This window comes from Atractosteus spatula, chromosome 25 (genome assembly GCF_055471065.1).
Source record: "Atractosteus spatula isolate fAtrSpa1 chromosome 25, fAtrSpa1.hap1, whole genome shotgun sequence".
NCBI lineage: Eukaryota > Metazoa > Chordata > Actinopteri > Semionotiformes > Lepisosteidae > Atractosteus > Atractosteus spatula.
In genome coordinates, this window is record NC_142730.1 from 8,563,186 (window position 1) to 8,583,548 (window position 20,363).

Sequence of the window (20,363 nt, forward strand, 5' to 3'; positions counted from 1 at the left end):
TGGGTTTTATTTTCACTTTATTATTCATTTAAACATCTTACATTTCATACAGCACGAGCTCCAGTTTGAGTGGGGCCCGGCCGATTGTAATGTTAATCATTAATAATCACCTTGAAAGATACTGTAAGGCAAGAAGATCAAAGTTCAGTGACTTTTCAGTGTTTAGTGACTTGCGAGGAGTTGAAACCAGATGAACAAGAGCTTCTGTCCTTACAAGGTCAGAGAGCCACAGCTGCTAGGGATACGAACCGGTCAGACTCGGCCTGTCTGTACCGATATGATGCGTCTTGAAAGATGCTTTATGAAAAAAGATGGTCTTTGGATTAACCGGTCCGAAGGAGGGCATCATCCCCAGGCTGCCAGAAGTGTGGTCCAACGGCGTTGACCACCAGTGGGTTTGCATCCCAGGAAACGTGCGCAATAGGTCCAAAGAACGGATAATTGGATCCCAAGTTACCTGGGTCCCACAGGGAGAAGCTACCTTGCTGCTGGCTGAGCTACCCGACGCTAGGGGCTCCGCAGGGCTCGAAGGGAGTCGGCGCTGATCCGAAGACCCAGCACGAGAGAACGGTGCTCCCAGGTCTGCTCTACTCCCATGGGATCGTCCCGGGTCCGAGACTCACTGCCTACGTGGGAGGCCTGCCTGCAGCTCCCTTCTCGGACCGGGGCGTTGCACAGAAGGGGAGGACCACGAGTTTACAACACGGAGATGACGGAGCTGAACAGGCAGCGCCTTTCCGCTTTCCGGCTCAAGGTTCGGTTCTCTTCCAGTAACGGGCAGAAAAGAAATCGAACATCACAGGGCGCGCAGTGACGGATTCTCCAAAAGGGGGCGCACAGGTGAGCCCATGTCCGTGAGATTGGGGTACCGTTTCTTAAGGCCGGGGATTTCCCAGGGCTGCCCTAGAGCTCGCAGGTCCGTCAGCAGGCGGCACGGTGCCACGCCTGCTCTGAGGCACGGGTACGAGTCATGAGGGTTGCAGAGCTGAGGCCAGCAGACTGAATACTGGCCACTTCAAAACATGAGGGTGAACACACAAAAAGAACCCGAAATTCCATGTGAAGAAAGGGAGAGCTAAAAATGTGGAAAAAATTAATGTAATGGGACAAAAGCCAGAGCCTTCATCGGATATCTTGCAGGTGGTTTTGTGAAGACGGAGCACTTCAACTCTGTGCAGTGTTATTTTATTATTTCACATCCAGAAAGTACACGGGTGAGGTCGCCCGATTTCTTGGCCACAAGGACAGCATTAAAATTCATGTTTACAAGTTTAAAAAAAAAAGTATGGGTGGAAAAACACAACTGGTTAAGCTTTTATAAAAATTCCAACAATGCAACACAGGGAGAAAAATTTGTTCATGACAGTTTCACTAACCAGCCACACGGGGGCGCTGACAAACAAGTACAGCCTGTTAAAAATCTGCTCCTCGGTGCTGGATCTTTTACTGCTGAACCTGAAGAAGCAGATCCATCCTCTCCTGACAGCCAATTTAGGCAACACTGAATCGGAAAGTTAAAAACACTCCCTTTGTCTTGTGCATGACATACTCAAACATATTAAAAACTCTGAAATCAAAACTGAAATACTGAAGCGAGACAATGCCATTTAGACCAGCAGAACAGACAGATGTATCCGACTCAAAACAATATTCTTTGCTTTTAAAACCTATAAATATTGATTTTTAAATGTAATACCACAATTTAGCAATAATGATCTTAAAAAAAACCCCAGAAAATCTCTCTAATTTGGCTACTGATCTTTTGTTTTCCTAACCACACCAGCTATGGAGACTGCCATCTAAGATGCCCACCTCAAAACACCTGGGACTTTGGTCACTAAATGGGAAATAAGACAGGAAGCCAGTTATTAGAGAGAGATTTCTGTCCCTGACACACAGCGCTCCACTGTTACCAGGCCTGTGAAGGAGTGAGTGCAATCCGTCCGAGAAGACGAGAGGAAGACGCATCTCGCTATTTTTCATCCTCTGCCCGTCCAGGATGTGGCCCCTGCAGTGTCTCCACTCCACCACACGGGGGCGCCCTCTCTAGATCTTCTCCACGTAGTTGCCTGGAAACATGCCTTCCTTTCCCCTGAGTCTCCCGTACCACCAGCCTGAGGGATCTGGGGGTGAAGACAAGCAGGTTTCATCAGGAAGGGCATCAGAGTGGTCCTCTCCTTTCATTGAAGCAGTACAAGGCTTTCAGCGTTTTCACTCAACCCTCGGCACAGGTACAGAGATCACAACATTCACAGGAGCATGAAACTCTGAGAAGACCTGGAGAGGCGGGATGCTGGAAAGATCAACCAATCGTAGAAGAGAGGACAAAATCACAGGTGGCTGCACCTCAAAGGGTCAACGAAGATGCATTTCTTTTAGGGGTACCAGATAAAATGAATCAATGTTCATTTAAGCAAGCAGCTCTATCACCCTGCAGCTCCCAGCTGGCAGCCCCACTGGAGCTCAGCAGGTGTGAGCCTGGCCAGTACCTGGATGGGAGATTCCTGGGAAAGCTGAGGCTGCTGCTGGAAGAGGTGTTAGTGGGGCCAGTAGGGGGTGCTCACCCTGCGGTCTGTGTGGGTCCTAATGCCCCAGTATAGTGACGGAGACACTATACTGTAAAAAGGTGCCGTCCTTCAGATGAGACATAAAACGGAAGTCCTGACTCTCCATAGTCATTAAAAATCCCAGTGAGTTTCTCAGAAAGAGTAGGGATGTTACCCCAGTGCCCTAGCCCAATTTCCCCCATGGCCTTTACCAGTCATGGCCTCCTAGTAACCCCCATCTCTGAACTGGCATCATCACTCTGCTCTCCTCCCCACTGAGAGCTGGTGTGGGGAGTGGACTGGAGCATCATCCAGGTGGGGCTGCACACTGGTGGTGCTGGAGGGGATCCCCATGACCTGTACAGCGCTTTAAGTGGAGTGTCCAGAGAAGCGCTATTAGAGGTGTAAGGAATTATTATTATGTACTGGCAGCACCATGCTGTACACTATTATAAAAAGGTAAATATTCTTAATGCCTGTTGCCCTGGGTCTGTTTCTGATCTTCTTTCATCTCTATCGGTAAAGAGCGATTTAAAAACAATCTGTTACAGAGTTGTCAACAGACACTGGAGGAGTGGCGTGCCTGTAAGGCTTTTTTTTTTGCATTTCAAGTCCTCAGGCAGTAATGAGCTGATTTCACAACCTAATTACTAACCTCCCCCAGCTCTACAGCACTGCTGCTCTGAAGAAACCCAGGAACCCTGTGCTGGCCGTCTGATACTGGAGTTAGATCACCCCAACCTAGAAACAGGTCTGGAGGCTTTCGATCCTGAGTTTCCTCACTTCGTGACAGGGCTGATGAACGTAAAACTACTTCATCGCTCAATACCAGACGGCTCGTCGTTATCTTCCATCACGAAGCACTAATCAGTGGCATGGTTGCGGGATTTCACATGGGTAGTTGCAACATCTCCGTTTCAACCGAAATATCGACGCCCCCCCTACAGATTCTTCCCCTGGCACCATCCCTGCCCATCTGTTAGTTTCCCTAAATATTGGTCCTAAAACAGCATGTCTACCAGTGGTGACACGTCGGCACATATACGTTCACTCGCTCAGTGGCATTAAGTTCATAAAGCAGGTCTGACAAACTCAGGCCTTCTGCTGTCTTGTGCGTGGCTTTAAATACTGAGAGTACCGTGGGCAAGATGACATTTCTACACAGCACAACAGCAGCGCCAGGTGTCTGTGGGGGCATGTGGGTCGGAGATCCCTGGCACCGCCAGGGCACGCCGCGCGCCCGTACCTTCGGTGAGGATATCGATGACATCGCTGGCGTTGAAGCTGAGCTCGTCCGTGTCCTGGGCATCGTAGGCGTACAGCGCCCGGCACTGAGGGCTCTTGGGTTTGGGCTTGGGGGCCGGTTTGGGGCGACCCACCCCCGGCACGGGCTTGGTCTCCTGGGAGCGCCTGCGATGCAACCTGATGGGGGGAGGAGACACGTCAGAGACACGTGGCCATCTGCAGAAGCCTGGCACTTCAACACTGAAGAAAGCAACAGCCCCTTCAGACATGAACATGCTTGGAGGACAAGAAAATGGGACAGGCTCCGACAGAGTCTGACAGAGTCATGTGTGTTCATTTTAATTTCCTGGTGCTGGCCAGAGGAGGAGCCTTGGGTCCTCTCAGGGTTTCTTCCTACTTTAATCTGAGGGAGTTTTCCCTTTCCACTGTCGCCTTAGGCTCGCTCACTGGGGCTCCAGTCCCAGAAATCTGTAAAGCTGCTTTGTGACCATGTCCATTGTAAAAAGCGCTATACAGATAAAACTGAATTGAATTGAGAGTCCATAAAATCCACCTGGGTCCTCAAAACTCCAGAAGTGCTACAAACCTTAACTGTATGTCCACAAACTGCTGCTGTGCACTAAACCCTGAAACTTGAGGGTGTACTCTGGGGGAAAACTAAGTGGGGTCTTCATGCAGAGCAGGACACAGTGTGACCCAAGCCATCTGGAGACACCTCACTCAAGGTACAACAAGCAGGACCACACCTGGGATGTGATCTCGCGGTTCTCCAATAGGAGGAGCAAAAACTACTTTCCTCAAACTTCACTCAGTCCTAACAGGGCAACCAGCTTTGGAAAAATCAGCTGATGGGTTATACAAAAGCCGGTATCTCTATTGGCCAGAAACACAACAGACACTGATGCAGTAAGACAGTTTCCTGGGGTTTGCACTGGCCAGAGAAACAAGTGCACAGGAGATGATGCCCGATGCACGCGCTCGCTGTCGCCCCCTGGCTGCCTCTGGGCTGCACTGCGTGCCACAGCTCCGAAGCTGCACTGTGACGCGAAACACTCGCACAAGATTGCGAGAGGCTCTCAGTCTCTCTCACCCTGCCACTCCCTGTTCGGGCACGTTCATGAAGTCCATGTTGGGCTGGGGCCCCTGGTGCCGAGGCTGGGGCCCGCGGTGCCGGGGCAGGGTGGGCTGGTCCACGCTGCCCTGCCGGAGCAGGAGGGACTGGCGGGTGGAGGGCTGAGGGTTCCTGGAGCCGCGCTGCCTTGGTCCAGCGCCGTCGTTCCTGAGAGAGCCTGGCGGCCCGGGAGAGGAGAGACAGGGTGAGCGAGGCAGCGAAGGTAAACCAAACACTGGGGTGCAGAAAGGCCACTGCAGTGTTCCCCCCCTCCGGAAAGACAGGAATTGGTTGAGACTGTTCCAACCCCACCCCTAGAAAACAAAATCGATTGGTGGGAAGAAGCTCCGCCCACAGGTGACCTCACCATCCTGATCTCAAGAGCTCCCCCTGCTGCTGACTCGCTTATAATCCTGGGGGGGACACCCGTTCACCCCTCGAACGGCACTTACCTTGTGCGTACCGTCCCGCGCTGGGGTTCTGGCTCCCCAAATAGACGCTCTTCCTCTTGTCCTTTCGGGTCGGGCCTACGGAAAAAGGCAACAGGGCAGGGGCACAGAGTCAGAGACGCGGACAGAACCCGCCCCCCCACCCCCGATCCAGAGCTCGGGCTCGAGATCAGACTCCCGCTGCACAGCAGTCCGAGCCGCCCCAGGGTTTGGGTCCTGCTCCAGACAGGAGTACCAACCCCGCGTCACTAAATCACTCCTTTAACCGCCCTGTTTGTTGATGCTGCCATTTCCGATATTTAACATCATTTCATTTCTTCCAGATTTTGGCTACTTTTCTATGAAGTTCAAAGAAATGAAGACAATAATTAATGAATGTACCTTCTGCAACTCAACTCAACTTCTGCAATTCATTTGATCTTGGGTTTTCACAAGGTAAAGGAAGGACTCTCTTTTTCCCCAGTCTAAAAGCAATCATTTCTCTACTGAAAGCCCCAGCTGTTCTGTGTTGCCAGTCAGTGTTAGCCCAACAGGGAGAAGGAGGGATCTGTGGACACATCTCCCACCCGCCTTCCTGTCTGTGAGCTCCCAGAGTCCGAGGGGGGTTCCAGGCCGACCGGAGGAGAGGCGCAGCTCTTGCTGCGATCCCTGCAGTGTCCCTCCAACAGCAGAAAGCACCCCGACAGGCAACACCCCAACACCAGCGGGACTCAGCCAGCTGGGCCCTGCTTCTTGGGGATTGAAGATGCTGGCCGGTGGCTTTGACTGGGGGCTCCACTCTGCCGGGCTGGAAAAACTCCTGCTCCAACGCCCAGAGGATCCCCAGAGATTACAAGAGGAAGATCAGCCCCCCACATTGCTTGGATGATCGGTGGGGAATGAAAACGATGGGCATGATAAGTGCTTATACACTGCCCCCGTATCTGCGATTAACTATTTCGTTTGAGAAAGACCTCAGAGTGACATGGGAGGCGAGAGACTCACGGGCGTTTTTTGGCAGGCCGGGCCTGATGCTGACAGTCAGGACCTTCCCGCTGGGCTTCAGCACGGCCTCGTCCCCGGGCCCCGGCGTGAACTGGATCTGCCGGGACCCCGAGGCTCCGAACGGACCCCAGCCCCCCTTCTTCACCTTGAACTCCAGCCTGGGAGGAGAGGGATGGAGACGCAGGCAGGACGAGTGAGCGCAGTGCCAGGGGGAACACAGGACAACAGACTGGCAGAGGGCAAAGCTGGGTCAGAAAGTGTGTCTGAGAATGAAAAACTTTTTGAGTGAGGCAGCACTCAAACAGAGAGACAGGCTGGTTTGGGGTCTGTGTGCTCACAGCTTGATAAAGTGACAGAAAGAGAGACAGGCTGGTTTGGAGTGTGTGCTCACAGCTTTTAAGGCAGGCAGACAGGCAGACAGGCAGACAGGCAGACAGGCAGACAGGCAGACAGGCAGACAGGCGGATCTGGGGCCTGCACACTCACAGGTTGTTGAACTTGAGGGGCAGTTTGCGCTGGCAGCTCTCCTCGTAGCGCTTGTACAGCAGGCTGAGGAACTCCGTCTTGAAGGTGCTCTGGAGGACACTGTCATAGTGCTCCTCGTGGATGATGAAGAAATCATCTTGTAGGGTGCTGGAGACGAGAGTGAGTCCATCTCAACTTCCTTAGGCTTTGCAAGGAGCGTAAAGGTGGGGTTGCCGGCTTCCATCGTATGAAAGTATTTAAAAGACTCTTATGCTGATGCAACAAACATATCAACTGCAGGAAGAGCTCCGCAGGGACACGCCGTTACAGTGACTGACTGGTTCATTGGTCTAGCAGGTTCACTGCTCTCCAAGCTCTTTCGTTGACAGTGTTCTGTGACATTTTTTAACTCTGACAGTGGATGTCTCTCTCAGAACATTGTGTGAAACAAGTCTGAGAAACCTACTGACATTTGCACCTCCGAGTGCACAATGCTTTTAAAAAGCAGCATGGAGGGGCACCAGGAGGCAGTGTATAAGGGGGTAGAGCACTGTTCAGGTTGGGGCAAGTTTAGATGAAGAGGGGCTTCTCTCAGATTTTGACAAGACAGGGAATCCTATGCCTGGAGCCTCACATCAGTGAGAGAGTCGCTGCTTCTCCAGTCAGTGCCAACTCTTCTGCAAGGCATCTTGGAGCACACAGTGTGTCAGAGGACAGGAGATCACCTCAGAGCCCATAGGGGGTCAGAGCTGAATGGATCAGTAGGTGGGCATGTTAGAGGACAGCAGGTCACCTCAGAGCCCGTGGGGTCTCAGAGCTGAAACGCTTTGCAGGTGGACATCGAAGGACAGCAGACCTTTGATCTGCCTGTACAGTGCAGGGGTCTTACCATCAGAGCAGAAACTCAACTGGCAAATCCAAACCGCATGAATGCATAATATAAAGTAAGGATTGAAGATGGAAAAAACTTAAGGAAAGAAAAGTGTCTGGGTTGGTTTCAGCATGAGACGTCCACGATTTCCAAGCCTGATGTGGTTCAAGGACGCTCATGGCCGCTGTTAAAGAGTATTCATCGGTCACCCATACCTGAGGGAGACTGACTGCACCTTCTCCAGCTCGATCTTCCGCTTCAGCACCTCCTGGATCTGGCCCTTTTCCGGGCCCTGTTTCACCTTCTCTCGCCCAATCAGGTAGAGGAACTTGGAGGTCAAGATGAGGTCACGCTTCACTGACTGAAGGGGGCGGGGGGAGGAGAAAGGTCAAGAGGTCACACAACAAACGTGTTTAGCAGCATCTCCCACCAAACCGCAGGTCTTTTCCCACCTTAATGAAGATTTGGTCATTAGGTGTTATCAAACTGGAAAGGAGATGGGTAACAGCACTTGAAAACCGGCATTGTGTGACTCTGCATGAGATGTTATGAAGGTATCAAGAGAGTTCTGTTCCTTCAGTCGGTCGGCGTAGGAAATTCCCTTAAGGCCCTGGCCAAACTTGTGTTTGTACCCTTTATACAGCACTTGACTGGAGCAATCTGCAAACAAGCTTCCTGTTTCTCTAGACCTTTACCAAGCATCCTAACAATTCAACCCAAGGCTTAGTCATGAATCAGCGAGCTAGAGTGGCAAGCAGAAACTGAGAGGACAAACACTTAGGATTGAAATCAAGAAGTGTTTCTTTACAGAGAAAGTTGTAGGGGGCCGGAAAGCTACCACTGCTGTAGAAATGAAGTTGGTTGCTGTGGGATCCCTCAATAAGCTAATGGCAACGAGACAGATGACCTCCTCTCATTTATAGCTCTGTTTTAACAGTACTAACAGGTGCATTTTGGGAATGTACAACTGAGGTTCATCTGCCGGTTTTCATTCCAGCCCTTATCCAAAATTCAATTAGTCAATTCGTCAATTCCTGGCTTGCACTAACATAGCTTTTTTTCCTCCACTAGAACCTAACTCAGCTTGCATACAGACACATCTACTCTCCAGGATCAGAGACCACTGTTTAAATTGTTTAGCAGTGTCTGTGCTGGAAGCTCTGGGGGTCTGAGCATCCGCGCTGTGTTCGATTAGTAGTGTCTGTGCTGGAAGCTCTGGGGGTCTGAGCATCTGCGCTGTGTTCGATTAGCAGTGTCTGTGCTGAAAGCTCTGGGGGGTCTGTGTTCGATTAGTAGTGTCTGTGCTGGAAGCTCTGGGGGGTCTGAGCATCTGCGCTGTGTTCGATTAGTAGTGTCTGTGCTGGAAGCTCTGGGGGTTTGAGCATCTGTGCTGTGTTCGATTAGCAATGTCTGTGCTGGAAGCTCTGGGGGTCTGGGCATCCATGCGGTGTTCGATTAGCAGTGTCTGTGCTGGAAGCTCTGGGGGTCTGAGCATCCGCGCTGTGTTTGATTAGCAATGCCTGCTGTCCCAGGAGTAGCGCTCTCACCTTGAAGCGCCGGTCATACTTCACCACCACATCCGCAAAGTCGATCCTCTCCCTCCGGCCCACAAACTGCCGGATCTCGGGGTGGTTTTCGGTGCCGATGTAGTCGCCCATGAAGTTCCGGTTGATGCTGTTCTTGCGTCGCTCCTTCTTGTTCAGCAGGATGTCTGAGGCTGCGGGTGGGTGGGACAGCAGAAAGAGACATGTGAAGTACAGTCTTCACCCAGGAACGCACCATCCTGACTGTGAAATCACATCGTCCCTGTACTGTACAGGACTAGTAGAGTACTGTAGCTTTGGGTACTGGAAGAGCAGTGGAGATTTCACTGCTTTTACTCCAAACTTGACCCGACTCTACAGCACAGCCAGATGAGTGGTGGCTCTGTGGCTCAGGATCTGCGCCTGTGGCTGGAAGGTTGCCGGTTCAAATCCCATGGCTGGCAGAGGAATCCTACTCTGTTGGGCCTCTGAGCAAGGCCCTGAACCCCAACTGCTCCAGGGGCGCCGTATAAATGGCTGACCCTGCGCTCTGACCCCCAGCTTCTCTCCCTGTCTGTGTCTCATGGAGAGCAAGCTGGGGTCTGCGAAAAGACAAATTCCTAATGCAAGAAATTATATAGGGCCAATAAAGTGATCTTATCTTATGAGTTCAAAGCCAAGGCGAGAACCAGCAGGGGAACACCACTGACTGCCCACCACTGTGCCACCAGGTAATGATACTATAAAGCACAACGGGTAAAAATGTGACTGCGGAGGCATCGCCTCTAATTTTTGTTTCCTCTTTTGTTGGAATTATTCAGGGTAGTTCACCAACTGGAAAAACAAAACAGGGAGGCAGGGGGAAAGATTTTCTCTGCTGTGTTTGTGTCTCATCAGTTTTTTTGCTTGGTGTTGTGCCAGAAGCTCACTACTGTAGAAATCAGGCTCTGGCCTGCGGTCATTACTCCTGACCTGGCTTGAGAGAATTTTAAACAGACACCTTCTGTTGTACGTAACATCAAGAATAGCCATCGGACACTTCATTGATGGTAACTGGACTCGGACTATAAAACCCTCTGTAACACTGTTGCAATTCGGGGCTCTGTGGGAAATACACCTTATATATTTAATTTATAAATATTTAAAAAAATGTATTAATTTTATTTAGATACTTTATTGATCCCATGAGGGAAATTGCAGATTATAAATATATAATGAAATATATAATCATTATATATAATTTATCATAATAATTAATAATTCCTTACACTTATGTAGCTCTTTTCACTCAAAGCGCTTTACAGGTCATGGGGATCCCCTCCACCACCACCAGTGTGTATCCCCCACCTGGATGATGCGCCAGTCCGCTCCCCACACACCAGCTCTCAGTGGGGAGGAGAGCAGAGTGATGATGCCAGTTCACAGATGGGGGTTATTAGGAGGCCATGATGGGTAAAGGCCATGGGGGAAATTGGGCTAGGGCACTGGGGCAACATCCCTACTCTTTCTGAGAAACTCACTGGGATTTTTTAATGACTATGGAGAGTCAGGACTTCAGTTTTATGTCTCATCTGAAGGACGGCACCTTTTTACAGTATAGTGTCTCCGTCACTATACTGGGGCATTAGGACCCACACAGACCGCAGGGTGAGCACCCCCTACTGGTCCCACTAACACCTCTTCCAGCAGCAGTCTCAGCTTTCCCAGGAGTCTCCCCTCCAGGTACTGGCCAGGCTCACACCTGCTGAGCTCCAGTGGGGCTGCCAGTTGGGAGCTGCAGGGTGATAGAGCTGCTGGCTTCTGCGCGTCTCCTTCAGTGTTCTCCGGAAGAGGCCGTTTTCGTCAAAATCAAACTCATCTCAAACCTTCACTGGACTGCGCTGCGATCCTCGCATCCCTACACTCTGCAGCCCAAGGCAGGGCTGCGGAAAGCCTGCTGTAGTGCTTCAGGGGACAGACAGGGGGCGGCGCCGCCTCAGGTCTCACCTTCCTCCCGCATGCGGACGTACTTGCGCACGGCGATGTGCTTGCGCCAGGCCTTCTGGATGACCCGGGCGTAGCCATTGTACTTCCTCTCCCTCATCTCCTCCAGCAGGAACAGCTGAGGAGAGACCGTGGCATCACTGCATGGCTGCCCACGCACCCCCGGGGCATAGATCTGAGGCTTATTTCATCTCAATAACAGTGTTATCTTCCCATGCTTTCAATGCTGGTGTAGCAGGAGATGTGTGCTTTAATTCTCCGGCCCCTGTCTTAACTCTGCCTCGCAAGTGATAATGAGCAAGAACACCATTGCTTTCTTAAGAGACTACAAAAGCAAAACTTTGAAGAGTAGCACTCGGAGAGAGTGCTTGATCTTCTCTGTGCTTCAGTTAAGAGCTCGACAGAACTTAAAGACACAATGAACCCAGTGGATCTCACCCTGGGGGTGCAAGATGCCCTTTCTGGGGGGGTGTGAGACGGGCCAAATCTTTTCAGAAAGGTCAATCAATCACTTAAAAGACAAATTAAGCACAGGACCGCAAGTACAACTACTTTGTTCATCAAAACTTGGCATTTTAAGATGAGCTTAAAAAGTGTGCAATTTTTGATGAATTCTTCATCCAACTGCAAAAATAAAATTCACTGGATAATTCTCTCTCTTTCACCCTACAGTAATGCTATATCTCAGGGTTAAAGAACTGACCTACTTCGACCACTTCTGATCAGGGGTGTGAAAACCTTTTGGGTTTTGAGAGCCAAAGGGGTTCGGGCCATAGTCCAGCTCGAGAAACCACCGGATTAACCGTTTCTTCCCGGGTCTGTCCGATTTCCCTGCCCAGTGCCATCACAGAGTCAAGCCACTGACAGCCCGGGAGTGAACAGCGGTGTGTGGCGGGGGTTCGTCGGGCTGAGAGCACTGCTGCCCTGGTCTCCTCTGGTCTCTCGCGCCCGAGACTTATTTTTAATGGGCTCCCACTGTTACGGCCCTGTGCGTCAAACACGCAGGCGTTTCGTCCCCTGGAGGAAGTGACGGGGGCCTGAGCGACTGGAAGATGGGGCTCTTTGTGTTTTACAGACGCCAGTCCGCAACCTGCAGGTCTGTCCCTCCCTCCACAAAACACCGAGCGAGCCAGCCCTGGGGGGGGAGAGCGGTGCAAGCCGCAGAACCGTGCTGGCGAGATTTAACGCCCGGCGGACCCCCCACTCACCGACTCAGGCGCCTTGATGAACACCTTGCTCTTGCCCAGCTGGTACTGGTCCTGGTCCATGTTGACGGAGCGCAGCAGGTGCAGGACGCCCTGGCGCTGCTCCCCGCGCCACTGCGGCCACGTCTCCCGTGTCAGGATGGCGTACCTGCGAGGGCGTCACTTAGTCACGCGCCGAGACGAAACGGCCAGTCGCATCGTGCGTTCGGCACGAGACTCCGTCATCCGGAATCACCACCTATTTCTTATTATCCGTCTTATCCCATTGTCTTACTGCTATGCCGCTGGAGAGATTAAGGAAGGGCAGACAGGGCACCCCGACACGCCCACCTGTCAGATCCCGGCACCCCAGCTCGTCCCAGGAGCCACTACTGCGTTGTCAAGCACAGAGGAACCTGATTGGCTAATACCCTGCCCCCCCCCCCCCAGGGGCTCTCTGCCAATCGAGAGCCATCGCTGGGGCAATCCCCTGTCTGCGTCAGCTGCCGATACAGACCAGGCTCCCACTAGTGTCGCCTGAGCTCTGAGGTCCAGCCCAACATGCCTTCTTAGTCTTGTCCTCCAGCATCTGGACCAATAGAAGACTCATGCTAGGTTGCTATTTGTCCATTTTTCCTCAGCATTTAATTGTATTCAACTGCATTTACTGGCAATTTAGCTATTGATCTTAAATTTGTCAATGGGGTTACTGACAGTAACTTAAAGACAGAGTAAGAGTCAGGAATGCTTTGTCCAACAGGCTGTATTCTTTCACTGGTTACCCCCAGGGATGTGTACTGTCTCCCTAACTCGTCGGTCAGTATACAAATTATTTTAAGAGGTATCAACACTCAAGACACACAAGTAAATTTGCAGACAACTCTGTTATTGTGAGTTTGTTGCAAGCAGCTGAGGGGAGCCACAGGCCAGTCGTAGGAGAGTCTGCCACTTGGTGTGACCAGAACTGTTTGAAGTTGAATATCTCTAGAACCAAAGACAGCAACTGATTACAGGAAGACCCCCCAGACTCCCACTCAGACCTGCCTCAGCAGTGAATCATGGAGATGGGTGGTAAATCAAAGTATTGAAGGACTGTTCTGGGCTGCAAGTTCAAAAAGTGAAATGGTTTAAGGTTAGGAATTTACTGTTGCTCGTGTTTTATCAAACTTTTATAGAAACTACTTTAAGTGTTGCCCTGCTCCGCTGGTGTGGGAACCTGCCTCTGAGCAGTGAGAACAGACGGGGGAGAGCTGTCAGACTGTGTTGGGATCTTTCAGCCCTTCTCCAGGCCTCTCAGGTCCGAGTCCTGTGTGGAGCACAGTCCATCCTAGGGGACCACTCACACCCCTGTGATTCATGAACTTGCAGTTAGTCCCCTCAGAACGCAGATACAGATTTCCCAACCCGAAAACAAACAGGCTCAAGTTCTTATTCGTACCTACAGCCATAGCCCTGCTCAACAGATGCATGTATTGTTTATTTGTGCGTCTTCTTTATATTGTCTGCTGCAGTAAAACCAGTAAAACAAATTAGCCCCTTGGAAATAATAAAGACTCTCTTTACTCTCAAGTTGCCTTATTTAACATGTTTTCCACCAGTGCAGTCATTCCATAATGTCAGTACACAGTGTTTAGAGGGTGAAAGCTTGTATGCTTACATACACAGGTCACCAAGTTTAAATAAAGGGTTTCTGAAAACAAATGCAAATATCTACAGTGACAGGGAATGTGTGCACATGACTGCAGGGGAGGGGGCAGGGTCAGTTGTACAGGTAGAAGAGGGGGCGGGGTCAGGCATGCTGGTAGGAGCAAGAGCGGAGTGAACTGTGCAGATGGGAAAGGGGTGGGGTCAGTTGTGTAGGAGGGGGAAAGGGGCGGGGTCAGTTGTGTAGGAGGGGGGTAAGGGGCGGGGTCGGTTATACAAACTGGGGGAAAGGGGCGGGGTCAGTTGTGTAGGGGGGGGTAAGGGGCGGGGTCGGTTATACAAACTGGGGGAAAGGGGCGGGGTCAGTTGTGTAGGAGGGGGGTAAGGGGCGGGGTCGGTTATACAAACTGGGGGAAAGGGGCGGGGTCAGTTGTGTAGGAGGGGGTAAGAAGCAGGGTCGGTTGTACAAACTGGGGGAAAGGGGTGGGGTCAGTTGTGTAGGAGGGGGTTAGGAGCAGGGTCGGTTGTACAAACTGGGGGAAAGGGTCATGGCGGGGTCACCTGTGCAGGTGAGAAAGCGGGTGGTGTCAGTCCTACCTGTGCAGGAACTTGCTGAAGACGCGGCGGAAGGCGTAACCGGCTCGGCGGACCCGGATGTTCTCCCGCAGGCCCAGGTACTCCACCTGGTGCTTGACGCGGCTCTCCTCCCAGTCCCGCGGGCGCTTGGTCTCGTTGGGCTTGATGCAGCGGATGTAGTGGGGGGTGCACTTCATCAGCGTCTGCACAAGGTTATTGGCCTGTTTCTGTTGGCAGGGGGGAGGGGAGGCTGTTTAGAGGAGATCAGGTGGGGGTTCCCCCCCCCTGCCTGCTGCAGAACTGCACCAAACTGCGGTCCTGGAAGGCAGCCCTGAAAATGCAGCTAGCTACCTGTCCTGCCTCTGTAGCTTTAGCCCTACTCTCAGCAAGAGCATGGTGTGTATGCAGAGACGGGGCTTTAATCAAGCCTCATAGCTCAGACAGAGGACACCTGACCTGGGACCGAACACCAAGCACAGACAGGAGCACGCTCAGACATGCCATACTCTGCGAACATGCTAACACACACAGGGGGTCGCGCAGAGGGCTCGGATTTATTCCTCGGGCGCAGGAGAGGCGAGACGGTTGGATCTAGGGATCTGGCGATCTTACCTTAATCTTGCTGCTGGCCGTGGTGGGGCGCCCCTTCTTTTCAGCGTCGAGGTTTTCGGGGAACAGGTCCTTAATGAATGGGCTGAGAGGAGAGCACACAGAACAGGGGTGATGTGCATCCCGGCGTTCTCCACACGTTTGAGAACTGGCCAGTCTGCTGCTGCTGCTGCTAATCACAGGCACTGGCCTTGGAACATCAGCAGCCTTCGACCTCCGAGCAGGGAAGCCGACTGGCCTGCTCGATCATCGCCACGACTCTCTCTCCACACTTACAATTCGCTGCTCTGCATGAGCTCGATGAGGTCGCTGAACAGCACATCCCGGTTTCTCTCGCAGAATCCGCTGACGTCGTACGACACCTGGAAACGATGGGGGGGGAGGAGATACTACTCTTATTACTGTAACTCCAATTTAACTCAAAAGAATCAGTGTACCTCCCAGCCTGCTGGGGTGTCTTAATCCACATTGAAGAAACTACAGAAGGGCCAGAATTCAGCTGCCAGACTCCTGACCAGGTCGAGTGAAAGTGATCACGTTACTCCTGTCCTGGAGTCCTTGCACCTCTCCTGCTGCTTCCCAAACCTCTGGAATTCTATCCCTAAGGATATCAGAGAGTCTCCTGCCCTGAGCTCCTTCTTCTTCTGAAGGGCCTTTATTGCACTGGTTCTGTCTGCTGCCCCTTTGCTTTCCTACTGTATCCCAAGCCCCGAGTGTAGCTGTGTGATTCTGCTGTCTCCTCCCACTGAGTACTTTGTCTGTAAAGCGCTTTGAGAAGCCACTTTTAAAAGCGCTTTTTTATCCAATAAGGTTCGTTCTTATTAAGAGGACGACCTCGACAGGCTTCTGCCCCTGCAGGCGTGCCCCAGACTTCCTGGAAGCCACCGAAGGAAGATGCAAGGAAAGAGAGGCAAGGAGATGTCTCCAGAGGTGTGCCGAAAACAAATGAAAACACAGACCTCTGATGTGCAAGGCAAACAGTGCTCAAATGCAGCTGACATTGAAGCAAAGAAACCAAACAACATCCATCTTTATGGGTGGGTTACACTGGGATCGCTGGGGGCCAGTTCAGCCAGTACTGATTCCCAGTGTTTCACCCTGGAGAGCAGGCAGAGGGCGGCAGTGTGTGCTCGGGGGGCGGTCCTCTTGCCTTGCCGGCGTAGTGGTGCACGACGAAGCCCTTGTTCCAGCTGTTGAAGTGCTCGTGGCTGCCGATCTGCATCTGCAGCTTCTGCAGCAGCGTCTGGTCCGCCCCCTCGCCCTTGGCGTGCATGGTGGCGCACACGTCGTCCAGGATGCTCATGACGCCCGGGGGATTCTGGGAAGAGAAGGGCGAGCGAATCAAGCAGGGATCCCGGGGCACGTCCGGGGGGGGGAACCCTGGGGGGTTGCTCCGGCCGTCTCGCGGAACACGTCACGCGTGGCCCCTCCCTGTAGGGAACAACCCCTGGCAAGCGAGGCCCACTTCCCGAGAGCGGCGATGCAGCGGGAACAACCAGAGACGTCAAGAAGATCTGAAGGTCCAAAGCCCCACAGACACGACTTTAAAAATAACCAGGACGGCTGGACCACACACGCAAGGCGTGATAACGCACGTTCTAGGACCCGGGTGGTTGAATCTTAAAGCAGTGGTTCTTCACCTTCACTGCAGTTGCACCCCTTTGGATCCCAAAATGCGCTCACGCACCCCCTGAGCACAAACCATTGAAGCAGCTCAGTGCTTTAAAGCTTAGATAGATTGTAATATATTTCATTTCACAGTAAAAGTAATAATAGATCCCCACTGAGACCTAATTTCAGTTTATGAGGGAATATACAGTAATATTTCTGTGTGGACTATTGTGTTGTTTGCTGTGTTTCTCATTAAACAATTGTATTTTCTTGTAAAACCCCATACCTGCTGGCATAATGTAGTTTATTTTATAAGTATGTATTTTACAGATTTTTCTGGGGGGTGGATGGGCTTTGCGATTTGGGCTGAGGAATACAGACTCACCACTTTGCTCTCTATGAGGTCACACACCACCTTGTTGTTGAAATAGTCGATGGGCGTCCAATGGATTCCTTCCTGCACGTACTCCTCCTGCAAGGCAGCAGAGCACAGATCCATCAGCCTGATCGGGGCAGCAGAGCACAGATCCATCAACCTGATCGGGGCTGAAAACACTACAGCTGTGGCAGCACTACAGGCTATGAGAGAGAGAAGCACGTGGATGCAAATAAACATTTTGCATCTGTAGAATTGAGGGAATTCTGCTCAATACTGGACATTTATAAGGTGCGCCTCTGTCCTTTAACTAGAGGTGTCCAGCACAGTGGGTCTGCAGCACTCCCAGCTAGAATGGCAATCTGATGATTTTCTTAATTTTTTGAGTTCGCTTTACTGACATTTAAAAGTTAAAAGGATACTGTAGAGTTTAGATACAGCATCTACAAAGCTTTTGTCTGAGGAGGACGTATTAAGCCTGTCCTGGTAGTTAGGTACTTAAGCTAATTAATTATCGCCAAACGTGACTGGAATGAAAGAAAAAACACAGCAGATACTGCAGGATCCCATGAGTGGAGTCTGATATTCCTGCTCGAACCGTGACCCGGACTGCTCACAGCTCCCAGACCCGGCAAACCACACAGCCCAGACTGGAACCAGCAACCCCCCTCCCCAACCATCCTGCCCCAGGAGAGACCAGGGGGCCACCCCCTCTGTCCCCAGCACCCAGAGACCCCCGAGAAGCAGCCCTCCCCCAGCTGACTGAGGCCCCGGTCTCGAGAGCCACTCCACCTGCTCGGCCTTCAGCGTCAGCTCGATGAAGATCTGCTGGAGCTTCTCGTTCACGAAGTTGATGCAGAACTGCTCAAAGCCGTTTTTCTACGAAGAGAGATCCGGGTTAGTTTGCAGCAAAACAGGGCGGGTGGGATTTTGAACGGTTTGGTTTTATTCTCCTTCTACCAGGCACTTAAAACATGAGCTGGTCTGTTCCGCCACCTACACCAGGAGTAATGAAATGGTAACGGTCATGGTACACATGGACGATGACAGTGGCCAGCAGGAGGCGCTATACTGCTGGCATCAACTCGAAGATTCCTGAAAGCTATCCAAGGGCTCAAACAGAGGAAAGTGAGCCAGGTGTGGTCTTGGAAATCCCCAATCCAGCAGGTCACCCTTCAATCACAATTTGTAAAGAGCCGGGGCTCGTGGGATTGGATCGGTTTAGTCAATTCAGCAGTTCGGCGAAGTCAGAATCTGCTCTGCACGGTCACTGGCTTGAGCTCGTCTTACAAAGAGCCAGGTGTGAACAGTGCGCCACTAAAAAAAAAAAAGCAGAGCATCAGCCAGAGCCGGAAAAGAGGGGTACTGACCTCGAAGATCTCAAAGCCATAGATGTCCAGCACTCCGATGTTAAACTCCTCATGGTCCTTCTGCATGGCTTTGTTAATGGCCTGGGAAGCAAGGGAGAACAGGAGAGGAGAGGTGGGACACTCCAGGACAGAGGCAGAGAGGGCAGCACGGCACTGCCAACCGCACTTCTCAAGGGGGCTGCAGGGGGCGCTAAAGAGCAAGACCCATCACAGTTTATTGGTACTGTACAGCAGCAATGGTCCAAACTTTGTATCCTGACAACCAACCACGATATGAAGAAATACACCCACTCACACAGCTGCTGGTGTTCGTTCCAGCTGAGCTTCGTTACACAACTGAAGCCCTAACTGACTTAACAGGGTTAATCTGACCCGTCTAACTGCCTTTGGCTCTTCGACATGTGGTTGTTGCCTGCACTGTGCAAGTCCAGGCGTCGGAGCAGAAAAACAACTTGCAGACATTCCGATCGAGCTGCTGAAGACGGTAAGCTGGGCTGGAGTGAAAGCCAGCAGGAGGGGGGACCGGTCACTCACGTCCACCAGGTAGTCGAAGAGCCGGGAGTAGAGGGCCTTGGACAGGGCGTCCCGGGTGAAGGCGGCCTGCTCAGTGTTCAGGGTGACGTCGATGGTCTCCGACTTGCCTCCCCACTTGCTGTCCATGGTGCGGCTAGTCAGCTTCTCCTTCAGCCGGCCCTGTTCAATTCCCAGGAGGTAGGCTGGGAAGGCCAGGACTGCGGGACAGAGCGGAGCAGCGCGCAGGGTCACCCAGCAGGACTCAACGAACTAATTAAGTCATTAGTTCACTCGTTAACTGATTAAGAGTCAGTTCAAGTCCCAATGAGAGTCAAGTCCAGCAATGGCAAGGATTTGAAGACCCGGGCAGCCCCTGGAGCTGCCGTTTCTACAGCCGCAGGCAGAATTACAGTGGGCACAGAGACGGGTGGCTATGAGGGGCAGTGCTGGGTACTGCACTGGCACAGGTCTGCTGTCTCCGGCCCTGGAGCGGAGGGACTGCACAGTTTTCCCATCTCTCACTCAATCATATTATATTCATAAGCATTCCAGGGCTAGAGGCAACATCTTCCACTGCAGGGCTGGAGGACACGAAACTTTACTAACAAAGGCTTGAACGGAGAAGACTACGAGGGCACCTGTTAATAGTATTCAGACTCCCCAAAGGCCCGGACAGAGCCACCCTACAGGATCTCGCTAGACCAAACGGGAAAACACAAACCAGGGACCACAAGTGGAACTACATGGGAGTGTGTTTAAAATGGGAGTACAGGAGGCTCTTCTTTACACAAAGAGGTGTGGGAGCGTGGGACAAGGTACCCAGACACTGCTGTTGGAAGTCAATACCCTGGTTTCTTTCAAGAAACCGCTGGATATGATGCTTGGATAACTAGCAAACAGACTAGATGGGCTAAACGGTCTTCTCTTGTTTCTTATGTTCTTATGCAGGGACACATAACACAGAGAAGCCAGCAGCTCTATCACCCTGCAGCTCTCAACTGGCAGCCCACTGAAGCCCAGCAGCTGTGAGCCTGGCCAGTACCTGGATGGGAGACTCCTGGGAAGCTATGGTTGCTGCTGGAAGAGGTGTCAGTGGGGCCAGTAGGGGGCGCTCACCCTGCGGTCTGTGTGGGTCCTAATGCCCTGGTATAGTGGTGGGGACACTATACTGTAGAAAGGTGCTGTCCTTCAGATGAGACGTTAAACTGAGGTCCTGACTCTCTGTGGTCATTAAAGGTCCCCGGGCATTTCTCATTAAGAGTAGGGAGTTATCACGGTGTCTGGAACAAATTTACCCCCCTTG

The 20,363-nt window shown here is 51.9% G+C and overlaps 1 protein-coding gene across 1 annotated transcript in view; it reads right to left on the reverse strand.

Annotated features, from left to right (window-relative positions):
- Nucleotides 1-20,363, reverse strand: part of myo1eb (myosin IEb) — a 35,131-nt gene continuing 14,768 nt past the window's right edge. The window contains exons 10-27 of the mRNA XM_088905900.1: nucleotides 19,082-19,278; nucleotides 18,548-18,628; nucleotides 17,970-18,056; nucleotides 17,187-17,273; nucleotides 16,341-16,508; nucleotides 15,467-15,552; nucleotides 15,194-15,275; nucleotides 14,603-14,808; nucleotides 12,386-12,530; nucleotides 11,181-11,295; nucleotides 9,219-9,388; nucleotides 7,887-8,032; nucleotides 6,822-6,968; nucleotides 6,336-6,493; nucleotides 5,355-5,429; nucleotides 4,882-5,080; nucleotides 3,793-3,968; nucleotides 1-2,123 (exon numbers count right to left, since the gene is read on the reverse strand). Of these exons, the coding sequence (XP_088762026.1) occupies nucleotides 2,047-2,123; nucleotides 3,793-3,968; nucleotides 4,882-5,080; nucleotides 5,355-5,429; nucleotides 6,336-6,493; nucleotides 6,822-6,968; nucleotides 7,887-8,032; nucleotides 9,219-9,388; nucleotides 11,181-11,295; nucleotides 12,386-12,530; nucleotides 14,603-14,808; nucleotides 15,194-15,275; nucleotides 15,467-15,552; nucleotides 16,341-16,508; nucleotides 17,187-17,273; nucleotides 17,970-18,056; nucleotides 18,548-18,628; nucleotides 19,082-19,278 (2,402 nt within the window). The 3' untranslated portion in view covers nucleotides 1-2,046. The remainder of the gene's footprint in view (nucleotides 2,124-3,792; nucleotides 3,969-4,881; nucleotides 5,081-5,354; nucleotides 5,430-6,335; nucleotides 6,494-6,821; nucleotides 6,969-7,886; nucleotides 8,033-9,218; nucleotides 9,389-11,180; nucleotides 11,296-12,385; nucleotides 12,531-14,602; nucleotides 14,809-15,193; nucleotides 15,276-15,466; nucleotides 15,553-16,340; nucleotides 16,509-17,186; nucleotides 17,274-17,969; nucleotides 18,057-18,547; nucleotides 18,629-19,081; nucleotides 19,279-20,363) is intronic.